This window comes from Bufo gargarizans, chromosome 2 (assembly GCF_014858855.1).
Source record: "Bufo gargarizans isolate SCDJY-AF-19 chromosome 2, ASM1485885v1, whole genome shotgun sequence".
NCBI classification, from domain to species: domain Eukaryota; kingdom Metazoa; phylum Chordata; class Amphibia; order Anura; family Bufonidae; genus Bufo; species Bufo gargarizans.
Window position 1 is genome coordinate 101,153,651 of NC_058081.1, and position 16,100 is coordinate 101,169,750.

General features: G+C 45.6%; 1 protein-coding gene across 1 annotated transcript in view; it reads right to left on the minus strand.

Moving 5' to 3' along the window:
- Positions 1-15,482, minus strand: part of RAB11FIP1 (RAB11 family interacting protein 1) — a 39,852-nt gene extending 24,370 nt beyond the window's left edge. The window contains exon 1 of the mRNA XM_044279329.1: positions 15,088-15,482. Coding sequence (XP_044135264.1) covers positions 15,088-15,437 — 350 coding nt within the window. The 5' untranslated portion in view covers positions 15,438-15,482. The remainder of the gene's footprint in view (positions 1-15,087) is intronic.
- Positions 15,483-16,100: the final 618 nt, after the last annotated feature.

The window sequence follows — 16,100 nt, forward strand, 5'->3', positions numbered from 1 at the left end:
AAAAGGCAAACCCTATGTGTAAAGTTAATAGCAAAAAGGCGGCTCTCCACAGGTTTTTTGGAAACAGGTGCTCTTGCTCAATTTGACTCACCCTAGTCAGTTAAAGTTTCAAAATATAGTATATTGATGAGCAGGCACTCTAATTATGGGTACATGGAAGACAATTTTATTAAATATTATAATATAGAGACATAAAACCATAAAATACAAATATATTAGCACCTAATAGCAGTATTAAAATGTATATAATTTTAGCAGCAATAGCAATAAACAACAATCACTAATAGATATTTGGCAACAATGTCAATAATGGTGGAAGGATAATAGTATTAACATCATATAAATAATGTGCATATAAATAAAATAAAAAGCAGAAACTTCTCCTAAAATTGGATTAGTGGTGATAGTTCCATGTATCAATTCCCATATAATATATTCCACTGTCTATTTGGAGAGTAGATAGCTATATGATATAGCAACAATATAGCAGCAATGTTCCTGCTTGTAACAATGTAACATCAATGCTGCTATCCCAAAAGTTCCACTGTTCGCTTGCTCACAATGGATCGCTAGGTGTCTTTTCCTCTTTAGATAGTACAGAGTCCCACTTTTTAATGTAGAAACAGTGTATCTTCAGTTGTATATATTAAACATCCAGGTTTTTACTCACAGTTGCGCTGCTCTCTGGTGCGGCGTCCCGCTCCTGGTCTGAGAACAGGCTGACCTTTATGTTATGGATCCTCCGGTCACAGCTTCTTTGAAAAAGTCGGCGTTCCACGTGTGATGGCGGCGTCTCTGTTTATCAGTATCGCCTCTCCAATATTCGGAATACCTCTTAGTTTCTTTATCCAGCTGTCGGGGTTCCACTTTGTAAATGTTAGGTCTAATCTTGTGAGTTTTGTTAGATTCGATTCCTCTTAGAGCGCTCCAGTGATATAGTTAAGATCTTTATATGCTTGTTCACCCAAACATGTTTCGGAGCTACAGACTTGCTCCTTCCTCAGTGGTCAATGACCATATAAAGATCTTAACTATATCACTGGAGCGCTCTAAGAGGAATCGAATCTAACAAAACTCACAAGATTAGACCTAACATTTACAAAGTGGAACCCCGACAGCTGGATAAAGAAACTAAGAGGTATTCCGAATATTGGAGAGGCGATACTGATAAACAGAGACGCCGCCATCACACGTGGAACGCCGACTTTTTCAAAGAAGCTGTGACCGGAGGATCCATAACATAAAGGTCAGCCTGTTCTCAGACCAGGAGCGGGACGCCGCACCAGAGAGCAGCGCAACTGTGAGCAAAACCTGGATGTTTAATATATACAACTGAAGATACACTGTTTCTACATTAAAAAGTGGGACTCTGTACTATCTAAAGAGGAAAAGACACCTAGCGATCCATTGTGAGCAAGCGAACAGTGGAACTTTTGGGATAGCAGCATTGATGTTACATTGTTACAAGCAGGAACATTGCTGCTATATTGTTGCTATATCATATAGCTATCTACTCTCCAAATAGACAGTGGAATATATTATATGGGAATTGATACATGGAACTATCACCACTAATCCAATTTTAGGAGAAGTTTCTGCTTTTTATTTTATTTATATGCACATTATTTATATGATGTTAATACTATTATCCTTCCACCATTATTGACATTGTTGCCAAATATCTATTAGTGATTGTTTGTTGTTTATTGCTATTGCTGCTAAAATTATATACATTTTAATACTGCTATTAGGTGCTAATATATTTGTATTTTATGGTTTTATGTCTCTATATTATAATATTTAATAAAATTGTCTTCCATGTACCCATAATTAGAGTGCCTGCTCATCAATATACCCTATGTGTAAAGTGCCAATAAATCACGAGAAGTTCACCTTCTATATGGCATCAATCGATACTTAGGATAATCAGGAAAATATATTTTTACGGATCCAGCCTAACCCTCACTCTGATGGATTTAGAATTTTAATTGGCACGCAAGGCCGACGTGCAAAGCGCTGGATTCAACGTATACTGAAGAAAGTGTGGAAGTGACACATACAAGGAAAATGTTCGTAAAAGAGAAAAAAAAAAAACAAAAAAAAAAAAAAAAAACACAACCCTTCCGTTCATAACACCCACAGTACAGCGTTATTCACATGCCGCCACATGCGTGTCTCGCAGGATCGTACAGCAATAGAGTTATGTGATGAGTAATAGCCAACGCAAGTCCTGGTTCTTTATAATGTCACACCCTGAATGACAACGTTCCAGCCACAACTAAAAATAAACTGCTCCTCAGCGCCCGCACCCACTGACGTCACCAAATACTGCACAGTCAGCATGAAAGCTGAATAAAGGGGGCTTATAGGGGCAGTGTTTTTTATTTTTTTTAAATGCAATGTCAATTAAAGTGGTGGTTTCAGAATGAAAACAGGATAGGCAATACATGTCTGGTGGGGGCTGACCACTGGGACCCCTACCGATCACCAGGACAGGGGGTAATGTATCCCCCATTTGAATAGAGCACTGCTCTACGAGCCTGCCAGGGAGTGCTGGACACTGTAGAAGGCTATCCTCGGCAATCCCAGTGCACATGCTCGACCACCTCTCCATCAAAACCAGGGACATAGGACCAGCACCTATCAGACTTTCTTGGACAACTCCTTTAGGCCTCCTGCACACAACAGTATTTTTTAACGTCCCGCAAATCGTGGTTCCGTTGTACCGTGATCTGTGACTGTTTTTTCTTCCGTGGGTCTTCCGTGATTTTTGGAGGATCCACGGACAGGAAAAATGAAAAAAAAAAAAAAAAAAAAAAATCTAAGTCAAGTTTGCCATTGAAATGACTGGGTCCGTGAACCGTTGGCCGTGAAAAAAAAAAAAATAGGACAGGTCATTTTTTTCACGGCCAGTAAATACGGATCACGGATGCGGCTGCCAAACAGTGCAGTTTCCGATAAACGGGACAACTGCCACGGGTGCACACAACGGTCGTGTGCAGGAGGCCTTAAAGGGGTATTTCCATCCCAGTCATTCGTGCTGGCCAAGGTGGCTGGAGTCAGCCCTCACGCGTACGATCATGTGTGTTTTATGTGGTCCAGAAATGGCGGCTGTGCAAAACAGACACCAGCCGTATGCGTCCCTGTTGTAAAAATGCCTACTCCCGTCCTAAAAACGGATGAGAATAGAACATGCTCTAGTTTCTTTTTTGTGGGACAGACATACGGCTGCACGGATGAGGCCTTGTGGAAACAGCCGCGCTGCTCTATGGAACGGCCCACCCAGGTGTTTTCGTAACTACTGCTAGCTTGGCCGCGCCAAGCAAGGTCATAAGGTTTCGCTTTTATTTACAGAATGCGCCACTCTCGTCCATGGGTTGCGTGTGGTATTGCAGCTCAGCTTCAGGCACCTGATTTGGTTATTTTTTCTAACCCTTAAGAACCCTTTTTAAAAATGTCTGGCAATTCTAATAGACAAAAACGGCGGCCTCTTTATTAGGACTCATGCACTCGACCGTTTGCATTTTGCGGTGCGCAAAAAATACGGACGTCGTATGTGTGCATTCCGTGTATTGCAGAACAGCTGGGCCCTAATAGAACAGTTATATCCTTGTCTGTTACGCGGACAATAAGACAGGTTTTTTTTTTTTTTTGCAGAACGAACATACAGAAACGGAATGCACACGGAGTAACTTCCTTTTTTTTGCGGACCCATTGAAATGAATGGTTCCACATACGGTCTGCAAATTTTTTTAAAAACGGGACACGGAAAGAAAGTACGTTCGTGTGCTTGAGCTCTGTTACTCATCTCTGGATAATCTCGGTGGTGGGAATAGGATGAAGAATAATCCGGATAAAGCGCTGAGGACGCGAGTGTACAAGACGATAATCTGTATGAGCTGCAGTCACACCATTACATACCTGGTGACAGTGTGTGTGTATAATGGAGGACGTGCTGGAAATGAGCCATTAATATTAATTCGCCACCTAGGACATATCATAGGAGTCCGGGGCCATGTGCAGACTACTGCTCGACAACACCTAGGAGTGTCCAGGAGTAGTCACATGCTAATGCCGCTAGTCCCCGCCAGTGCTCAGACTGTACCTCACGGAACAATGGGTTAATAACCTGTCGCTCTCAGAGGCCGCCCAGTGTTCTGTAAGTAACGTCTAATCCTTTATAATCAGTAATGCAACTTCCCAGTTTATTTTCAAATCCTCACCATTGTCAAGCTCTCTGCTTGCTGTGAATGAATAGAAATCTTGGCCTCACACAACTGCATTTTGCCATAAGGTATAACTGTACATAAGGGCTACCGGCCTGCAGTCTAGGACACTGATACACTGTCACAAATCGCAGCTGTGTGAAGGCAGGATTAGAGCTGCAAATGAAACAAAGTAAAAACAGAAAGTGCTGGAAAAGTTCCAAATGTCAAATGAAATCTGAACAGTATAGAAACAGGGCAGTAATAAATCCGGCAGAAGACCTGACTACGACAAAAGTGCAGCAGCCTGAAATCCGCTGACCGGCTGCACGGCTCTGTATAGAGAAGCCTCCAGAGATGAGGCACGAGCCCCAGCCACACGCCTCGTCACAGCATACAGGCGGCAGAGGCCTGTCCAGGGCGAGACCGCTAGCAAAACAGCCGCCCGCTCAGGTGGGCTCATGCCATCCATGTACTACACGCTGTACCGCAGTCCGGATGAGAGGCTGAACCTGTGACCGTCTGGTTTTCATGCCCATTTTGTACAAGAGGGTGCAATCTGCCGGCTGTTTATCCATTTTATTTATAACGCCCATTAAATTCCAACCCCTGCAGTATATAGAATGTCCCCTAGAATAGGCAACGGCTCCCACAGTACTCCCCAGCATAGATAATGGTCACTTTGTACCCCCCCAAAAACAAAACTTTATGGGGTTATCCGGTAAATGATAACGACAACCTATCTTCATCACCATCAGAACGACTGTAGCTCTGATCAGTAGTCGTACACCATACAGCGCCTGTGCCTGGTCTATGGGGCTGAGCTAGGCCACGTGACCGACGTACGGGGACATCACATGGCCTAGGAAGAGGCCGCCGCACTCACAGAGTTGATCTGCAGGGGGTCCCCAGGTGTCCTGCTGCCTCCAGTGAGGAGCGAGGGTCCCCACACATTAAGTTTTTTAACACCTGAAAAGGTCCTTGTAGCCATTTTAAGCGTCTATTGGATGGTGCGCTCCGTTATGGCAGTTAAATAACGTGCCCATTGACTTTACATGATTTGTTTGCCCAGGAAAAGGGCCAACAATAGGACGAGTCTTATTTTTTTTGCCGGCTACTATTCACTAGCCCCATAGAAGGCAATTGGTTCTAAAAACGGCCGTGTGAGGACAGTTACATAAAATGGCTTTTTTTCAAATGAATAAAGCCTAAGGCCACATGCACACGTGAAAAACGGACGTGTGATGTACATTTTTTTTTAATGGCCATCACACATCTGTTAAGACCAATGGTAGTCGATGGGGTTAGTCATACGGCAGATTTTTTGTTCTGTCAGTGAAAAACGGACGTCAAAAAAATAGTTCCATCTTGTCCGTTTTGTCACCGACAGGCTGCCCCCATACAATTAAATAGGTCCGTTTCTCAGAAAGGCATCAGTGAAAATAACATCCGTTAAAAATATCCGTCGTCATGTGCATGTAGCCCAAGGACGTTTCCACAGCAAAAAACTAAAGAGAGAAAGAGTCGCCCGCATGTTTTTCAATGACGTGGTTCGCTACCGGTGTGATGTTCTTTTTCCGCACGTCATATGCTCGCAAACCCTCCTTCTCAACTCCCTAGATGTGTTGCCAATGCAGTCCTTAGGACAGGAACATTGGCAGATGTACACGGCCCCTTTGCTTTTGCAGTTAACAAATTCCCGGATGGAGAACGTTTTGTTAGTCGCCGAACATGTGACCATCTTAGAGACAGATATAAGGTCACATGCCTTACAAGTGTCGCAACGGAACATCCCTAATGGTCGGTGGTCGTGCCATGTGCCAGTTGCAGCAGGGGCCAGACGGTCCCTCAGACTTCTTCCCCTGCGATGGGTAACGCTAGACTAGGGTTTATACAGGGAAAGTCCCGTACCACCCCCCCTCCCATTTTTTCCTAGAAGTACATCGCCCCTCAATAACCTGGGTCCTGCCATGCTGTATATATCTTGAGATATCGATTATTACCGGTGACAATTTGCCTACTTTACCATTGGGGTCCCCTAACCATTGGGCCCCTCTTGGTGACCTTTATCTACAGGTCTAATTTTAAATGACTAGAAATGAATGTGTGATTTTAAAGGTCCTTTTCGCTAGTTTTTTTCCTCCATTATTGCCCTTTGATATCCTACTTTTTGTTTATTTTCACTCCCACAGCAAAGTTTTAAGGAAACGTGAATACTATCTATAAGATATTAGAAGATCTGTGTCCGCCGTGTGGGGTTCACCTGTGCTAGCACTGTATGCATGCATCCTTAGGGTGACTGCAGTGCGGGCGATTAAATGTTCTAGATGCCAGCTGCTAGGAATGTCTGGGGGAGGTGCCCGCAACCTCTACATTCAGTGAGATAAGCCGCTCAGGGTTACTGGAAAACAGCTTCCAACCTCTGCACCGTGTCCAGAAATCAGCAGAGAAAGGTCGGATAATTCAGTGAAAGCTATGGCTGACATGGGGGCTGGGGTGAGCGTCTACAGGGAAGCCCTAGTCCTGGCCACAGGACAGGGTTCATGGTTATTCCACAGGAGAACATGGCAATTACATGTCAGCTCCAAGGTGCATCTTAGTGTGAGCTCAGAGCAGCTGCTTCTCATCCACTGACATGAAGCAGAGGGCTGAAGAACATTCCTATTGTCCTGCTGGAAACCCAGAGGATCAAGTTATTGAATGAAGTCACAGGACAAAAGGCTGCGGCTCCAGGGGTCCCATGACAACACCTCCTTACCTAGCACTTCAGTCTTATCATAGGGTTTCTCTGGTTTCACTGAAGAGAAGCCACTGCTGGAGGTAGCAGACAGTGACTTATTCTACTTTCTTAATTGTGAAGACATCAATGAGCCTTGTGGCAACGACTAACCCTCAATAATTAGCTGGTTACGGATCATGAAGCATACAGATAGGTAGCATACAGCTAGACCCTCAGCCAGATATGAGCAGAGCACCCACCCTGATCCGGAGCAGGAACCTACTCCTACTCTGCTTGTAATGCCCTACGTGTTTCACTAGTCTTATATACCAGCTGGTCAGGGAGCAGTCTGGCATTGGGCTTTTCACACCTCCCGCTGAGTGAAGAAGAGACTTCAGATGTGTAGTAAAAGGCTTTAATGGTTCAGCATACCAAGACATTTTGGACAATTGTCTGCTTCCAACTTTGTGGGAACACTTTGGGGATGGCCCTCTTAGTTTCCACCACGACTGTACATAAAGGAAGGTCCATAACGGCACGGTTGGGCGAGTTTGGTTTCAAAGAACTTGATTGGTGCTCCCAGAGCCCTGACCGCAACCCCAGCTAACACCTTTGGGATGCGCTAGAACAGGGATTGCAAACCAGGCCTCCTCACCCAACATCAGTGTCTGACCTCACAAATGCTCTTCTGGATGAACGTACCAAAATTTCTCACAGACACAGATTCTTGTTTGAGAAAGACCTTTGCAGTAGTGGAAGCTGTCCTAATGGCAAAAGGGGGACCAACTCCATATTAACGGATTAGGGATTCAGAATGGGGCGTCATAAGAGCTCCTGGAGGTGTAATGTGTAGATGTCCTGAAGTACGGTCATGGAGACAGTTAAAGGGGTTGTCTCACTTCAGCAAATAACTCTCTACATGATAAATGTTAATACCAGCCACTTACTGATGTATTGTGATTGTCCATATTGCCTCCTTTGCTGGCTGGATTCATTTTCCCACCACATTGTACACTGCTGATTTCCATGGTTATGACTAGGGATGAGCGAATAGACTTTGGATGAAACATCCAAAGTCAATTTGCATAAAACTTTGTTTCAATACTCCATACAGTATTAGAATGTATTGGCTCTGATGAGCCGAAGTTATTACTACGTGAAGTCTCGCAAGACTGCATAATAACTTCAGAAATAGATTTATACTGTAAATAAAAAAAATAATAATAATTTGCCGGAACTCTGGTTCGGTTCCGGGTTTGCTCATCCCTAGTTATGACCACCCTGCAATCCATCCGCAGTGGCAAAATATATATATATATATATATATATATATATATATATATATATATATATATATATATATATATATATATATATATATATATATATATATATATATATATATATATATATATATTATACACACATATATACATATACACACACACATTGCCACTGCGGATGGATTGCAGGGTGGTCATAACTAGGGATGAGCAAACCCGGAACCGAACCAGAGTTCCGGCAATTTTTTTTTAATATATATATATATATATATATATATATATTAAAAAAAAGCTTTTTCCTATAGTGTGAAAGCACAACATCCAGTGATGCATTGCAAGGTGGTCGTAAGACAAGCAGTGTATAATGTGACGGAAAAATGAATCCAGCCAGCAAAGGAAGCAATATGGATAATCATAATACATTAGTAAGTGGTTTCTATTAATGTCCTCTACATAATAAATGCCATTTGCTGAAGTGAGACAACCCCTTTAAATAAAAGGTCTGTAGGCTTTGAAGGATCTCCACCCACCAAAACATTTTCATGGGACTTTTTCTCCCAGCTTCTTCACTTTTTGTTCTGCCTTGGAGTTGACTTTTCAAAGAAAATGAAGTTCATGGAAGGATGCAAAAAAACATTTTAAAAAAAGCCTCAGTAGAAGCAGCTGGCAGGATATACATGGCTGCAGACACGAAGAACTGTAACATGATGTCAAGGCCAGAAGGAATGTGGTCCAACCTGTTACCTGCGTAATAAGACGGACACTTGTGTAACTGGTATCAGCAGCAGATACCAGAGGCGGCTCCTCCAAGAACATCTTACTATAGTTCCCTAAACAGGAAGGTGTGAACGCAGATCTATTTAATGTGCTGTGTATTTATAACCCAGGGACACCTCACCCATAAAATTAAGAATTACGGTTAGGTCACAAAACACAGGTGTGTTTCTACTATAATTAGACGTGGACATATTGTGCGTTGGCATTTATAGAGGTCTACAAATAGATCATACCACGTGATAGCCGACTACCAGGTTTGACCATCATGATGGTCCATCACGCGGACACCAATGTGAGCTTCCACTGCACAAAAAAAAAAAAAAAAAAAAAAGCCATGTCTTATGCAAGTTTATTCCAAGGTCAGTACAGGTGGAGCTAGCCACAGACCGATACCTGCCCACAGATGAGGCCTGAGGGACTCAAGTAATGGCTGCCACTGGGGAAATGTACTTCCCAACACTTCAAGCATGTTAAATCACCCTCTTAATGGAAGGTATGGACAAAAAATAAAAATTTAAACTATTCCCGCACTTTTTCCCCACTGTTCCTATATTACAATTAAAACTGAAAATATATAAAGAATATTTCTCTGTGTGTCCCAGAAAAGTAGCCATGTCTCTTTCCTCCTCACTGTCCTGTGTCTGGCTGTAAGATAACGGGCTGGAGCAGGGGCCTCCCCGCCGTGTCCTTACTGCAGTAGGGCAGATTGATTGAGACCCATCCTATAATACTTTCTCCATAGTAACAGTCATTATAGTAACATAGTACATAAGGCCGAAAAAAGACATTTGTCCATCCAGTTCGGCCTGTCATCCTGCAAGTTGATCCAGAGGAAGGCAAAAAAAAAATGGAAAATGGAACAGGTCAGAAGGGGCTTACCCTAGAGTTCTCTGCAGGACTTCTACAAAACAGTGTCAGGATCATGCAGAAAATCCTGTAGGCTGGCAAATACCTTGTTTGCTCCATTCCATTACATCCAGGAAAAGCCCAAGATAGCCAGGAAATCCTTTTGTGCCCACCGCTTTATAAGTCTAGTTTATGGGACAGTCTAGCAAAAAACAGCAGGATTAGCAAGTATTAGAAACAAGGTTGGATTCCTCCTGTGTGGCCCCTCTGTATCCATACATGACCAGCCATTGGACACTACGTTACTGAGGGACTGGTCCTAGAAGCTTTGGCTCTCTTAAAAAGTTAGAGGTTTTCAAAGATTTTCATATTGATGGTTTATCCTCAGGTCATCAATATCTGATCGGTGGAGGCCGGACTCCCAGCATTCCTGCTGATCAGCGGTTTAAAGAGACCATTGCCCTCCAGTTAGCTCTGCGGTCCCCTTCTAGGCCAGCGACTTCACATTCCAGGATCACATGGCCTATGTGCAGCTCAATGGACGGTGCTGTACTTGGTAAGCCACGACCACCACAACCTCCTCAAACAGCTGATGGGTGGGGGTGCTGGCAGGATAGAGCAAGACAGAAAACTCAGAAAAACCCTTTAAAGAAACAGCGCCACCTCTGTTCACAGGTTGTCTCTGCAGTCGTACTGCAGCTCCATTCCACTGAAGTACCTGTGAGCAGCCATGTTTTTCTAATTCTGTACAACCCCTTTAAAATCTCAATGTCACTGACTGCATGTTCTGGTGTGACCAGTGACTCGCCCAGCCATGTTGTTCTCCTGAGATGGGCACACTGGGTGTGGTAAGGAGGATCCCAGCGTCTATCCCAATAGGCCCAGAAGATGATTTAGGGGTCTCATAATTTGTTTGGTCTGGCTCATACAAGGAGGCATCTGTATTACAGAACCACAAGAGAAAAGCTCTAAAATAAAGCTATCCCACCCCACCAGGATCCGGATTCCCTCTGGTCAGGAGAAAGCCCCTGGACTGAAGTGGCTCAATATGCCCTCATGAACAATGATGGATGTCTCCATGAGAGTAGTCACCCATGGATCGGGGAACTCCCTGGAGAACGATTACAATAGGAAATTCTGGGTCTTACTAGTTTCCCCTTTTATTTTCTGTGCTGGTGCAGTGATAAAAAAAACAAAAAAAAAAACAAAAAAAACAATAGATGCTGAATATTCAGTCAACGCCACTTGTGAAGACCCAGAGGTCCCAACATAAGGGGGGGCACACACGTCATCTGACGATATGCTGTGTGCTGCCAGAGGATCAGAGCGTCCATGTCTGTCTCAGACAGGATACGTCCATATGTGCACACAATGGCTATACCGCTATATATAGGCGCTCGTCTGACGTAGACCAGCACGGGGCGCGCCTTCACTACGTCCTAACAAGTGGCCTTTTCAGGTCGGATTAAGCTTCTGCTTGCTTTGGAACATTCTGTTCGATAAACTTAAAGTGCTTTCCGTGTGTCTGCGCCATGTGTCGGAAAACTGGTTTATACCATGTCCTGGCTGGAGCGTGCAGGACGAATGCAGACTGGAAGTAAACTGCAGACGTTTTAGGACAGGATCCAAGGACGGCCGTCTCACATCAGTAAATAGCATTTATCATGTAGAGAAAGTTACTACAAAGCACTTATTAATGTATTGTAATTGGCCATATTGTCTCCTTTGCTGGCTGGATTCATTTTTTCCCATCACATTATATACTGTTTGTTTCCATGGTTACGATCACCCTACAATCCAGAAGGTGGCCGTGCTTGCACACTATAGCCAGGGCCGGTGCTACCATAAGGCAGACCAAGCGGCCGCCTTAGGGCGCACCCTGGGGGAGGGCGGAAAAATGTGACATGGAGGGGGGAGAAATGTGACATGGGGGTCTGATGGCTGGGGGATGATATCTGACATGGGGTTCTGATCTGAGGTCTGATTAACATTGGGGGTCTGATTGCTGGTCTGACCTGAGGTCTAATGGAAAATATTTTTTTCTTATTATCCTCTAAAACCTAGGGCAAAAAATATGGTCCTTAAACCAGCCATTGTCTGAAGCAGAGAGAAGCTACCAGGACCACAGAGAGGAGAAGCGTGTAAAAAGAGTCACAAAAACGGGTTATGCATTAAGTAATCGGACAGTGTGCTTATAAGGAGTCTTCGAGAGGGTGGCGTACATCTAATGAAGGCTATGATTAAATAATGGCATGATCGAGTTACCCCCCTGCACCCGTTCTCCCCCTTCAGGTAACTCTAGAGCCTGCTGAGCAGCCGCCTCATGTCTTCACATAATCACTGGCACCGCATCCAACCAGCCTCCCTCCATGGGTGGTGCACCTCCGCAGGGAACTGGGGAGTTATCCATTAACCACCTCAGCAAATAACCAATATCCTGTTTGTTGACATACAGCCGTTTTGGGATTGTACCGAAACCGACTTATTTTATACAAGGCCACAACGAGCCACATAAAAAGCTCTAAAAACATACCACACCCTCTGTACCAAGACGCAATGTCCCCTGTCCCGTCCAAACCACAGCGGTTACAGAGGGAAACTCCTGACTGACTCATCAGCAGGAGCCAAGCAGCACCTCCCCCCCCCCCCCAATCATTGGTGACCCCGCCGCACCCCAAATTACAGAAGTCCTGGTGGACATGCACAGTCAGCAGGAATGTAGGGGACAATCACCTGTAGCATAGACATCCGGTGTAGTCACCTGCAAACTGCAGTGTTTGTTGCTAAGCAACAACCAGAATGAGGCCCAGACAAGTAGTCAAAACACCTGGAAAGCTGGGTTTCTCCAATAGGAGCATGCAACACTAGCCTCCAGAGACCCATTAGAACAGGACAACTGTTGACCTTAGCAGCTTCCCTTTAAGAAGTGATCTTTCACATTAGATATTCTGGAATGCCAGGTAACGTATGAAGTCTGAGGAATGTCGTGACCAGAAGGGACTTTACTTCCTCACTGTTATAGAGCACAGAAACTGTGACCTCATCTGCCGGCATGATATCAGAGCAGATGTGACCACAGAGACTGACGTGTGACAATGCCAGGCTGCTGGTTACCTCAACCATCTTGCTAACCCTGCGTGCATGCGGCTGTCCTCTAACCCATCTGCTCACAATCTATTACACAGCACTAGCGTCCTCCTGTGCTACCAGCTGGTGATGGGTTCAGCTGTGATATTGGTGGGACCGGCCCGGCATGGATCTTCTCCACTTCTCGGAAAAGTACATTTATTTTATAAGTAATAAATGGAGCCTTCAGTTGGGATATTCATGTGTCACAAGACGGACCGCCGTGGCCCCACCACGTGCCACCTCCAGAACATGGACTTTCCACATCTAGATTTGTTGGAGCCTGACATTTCATTATAAACCTGATGCCAGTCACACCTTGACCTGGAGCACTGCCCGGTGGGCAATCACTATTACGAATGATGACCCCAAGTAAGTGCCACACATCACTACATGACAGTATCTTCAGACACCATGGCGGCATCTAATCAGCTGGCAGCCAATAAACAGCAGCACAAACACTACTAGGGGCCCAACTGGCAGTGAACAACGGTACAAGCCAAACCTGCTGCCATCTCACTGCCCAGAAGACCTTCTTGTTTCCAGATGCCACGTCTCAGTCTGGCTTCAGTAATACCAGCTGGCATTCAGAGCCATGGTATTAAAAAGTACTATAAACACACATAGCATTGGAGCTGATCTGCCACCATCCTCCAGTCATGCCACACTACCAGACCCTCACTGATAGCTGTCTGAGAAGATCATGTGCCACTCTTTAACCCCCCCCCCCCGGACTTATACTGAAGTCTAGAGATCTCGTGGATCACTCACATGCTGCAGTGGTACAACCACATGCATGGGCATACAGCACTGGTCAAGTGTTGAGTAGATCTTGTGGCAACAAGCAGATCTCCTAGATTCCAGCTCATGAAACGATTGGCTGCTACTGGTACACCTCTCAGCATGTGAAACACCTTGAAAAACAATATATAGACACCAAGGAACCTCCACAAAGATAACCTGCTCAGGTCTGTATAAGGAGGGGGTGGTCCTCATCAGGGGGCTCTCCTGTATTACCTTCCGCCCCCACAAATCTATATAAGGAGGGGTGGTCCTCATCAGGAGGCTCTCCTGTATTACCTGCCCCCCTGCACATATCTGTATAAGGAGGGGTGGTCCTCATCGGGGGGCTCTCCTCTATTACCTGCCCCCCTGCACATATCTGTATAAGGAGGGGTGGTCCTCATCGGGGGGCTCACCTCTATTACCTGCCCCCCTGCACATATCTGTATAAGGAGGGATGGTCCTCATCGGGGGGCTCACCTCTATTACCTGCCCCCCTGCACATATATGTATATAGAGGAGTGGTCTTCATCAGGAGGCTCCTGTATTACCTGCCTCCCCCACATATCTGTATACAGAGGAGTGGTCCTCATCAGGGGGCTCTCCTGTATTACCTGCCTCCCCCACATATCTGTATATAGAGGGGTGGTCCTCATCAGGGGGCTCTCCTGTATTACCTGCCTCCCCCACATATATGTATATAGAGGGGTGGTCCTCATCAGGGGGCTCTCCTGTATTACCTGCCTCCCCCACATATATGTATATAGAGGGGTGGTCCTCATCAGGGGGCTCTCCTGTATTACCTGCCTCCCCCACATATATGTATATAGAGGGGTGGTCCTCATCAGGGGGCTCTCCTGTATTACCTGCCTCCCCCACATATATGTATATAGAGGGGTGGTCCTCATCAGGGGGCTCTCCTGTATTACCTGCCTCCCCCACATATATGTATATAGAGGGGTGGTCCTCATCAGGGGGCTCTCCTGTATTACCTGCCTCCCCCACATATATATGTATATAGAGGGGTGGTCCTCATCAGGGGGCTCTCCTGTATTACCTGCCTCCCCCACATATATATGTATATAGAGGGGTGGTCCTCATCTAGGGCTCTCCTCTATCACCGCCTATAACTAAAACAGCAGAAGAGTGGCACAGTGGAGTTGCTGCCCGAACAACCAATCAGATTGCTGCTTTTATTTTCTACACAGTCTCTCGGGACTGAGAGCTGCCCTCTGATTGGCTGCTACACTCGTACTAATAAAACAGTCTGAGACATTTCGAAATGGCTAGGACATAACTCCGTATGCCGCCCGCGACATTTCCATTGCCTACATGTGCCGATACTCACTGGACTTTCCTGCGGTTCTTGGTCTGGTGCAGCTCCCACAGGTTGAGGTCCAGCTGGCCCAGGAACTTGTCCATCCCCACCAGGGCCCGGTGCATGACGATGACGCGCACGGTGCAGCGCTCCTGGTTGTTGTTATGCAGGAGGGGCACCTCGAAGCTGGCTTCCTCCTTCCACACCGGCGCCGGGCTCTTCTCGGCCACGGTGGTCGAGTACTTCTCCTTGCCCAGCTGGATGATGGCGTACGCATCATTGGTCCCCGCTTTGCCCTTTGACCTCAGGCCCTTGGCTTGGAGGACCGTGACCTGGACGTGCGTGGGGAACCAGGTCTGGGACTGCACGGCTAGAGACATGCTGCTGCCGTCACCTGCCGCTTACTGTGCGGAGAGCGGGCGGCGACTGCACTATTATAGAGCTCTACAGGTGGGCGGGGCTCCCGGGAGACGTGACCGCCTCTCCCTGACAACCAGGGACAACCTGCTGCCTGCGGCATCCCGCTGTCGCTTAGTAACTACAGTCACGTGATACCAAACCCGCCGGCCAATTAGAATGTGCTCGCTTAGAACACTTTGTACAAATCAACTTTATTGACAGTCGCTCAAAATTCACAGTGTTTACAGTCTATCGTTTTTACTAGACTACCACCTGGGACTGTTTAGGTCATTAGACCTATGATCCTAATAGGGTTGTAGTTACTTGTTTGCTCTTGAATGCCCCTAGAGCCCAAAACCCAGCCCATGCCAACCTCTCTGTACCTTCTGCATGTGAGACCTAGTAATTACCCCATACCTTCCTACTTTGTGGACGTTCAAAGAGGGACACTCATGGTTCATTGCATGAAAGATCCATTTTTCCTTCATATCTATTCACATCAATAGTTTTCTCTTGCGAAATAGCAGAAAGGGGCCCTCTGAGGGGGGATATCATGTACTAAAATATAACTTTTAATTAAATGTGCAGCTAAAACACCACTAAGATGCATCATCATAAAAAACACACCTTTCATCAGGTGGAGC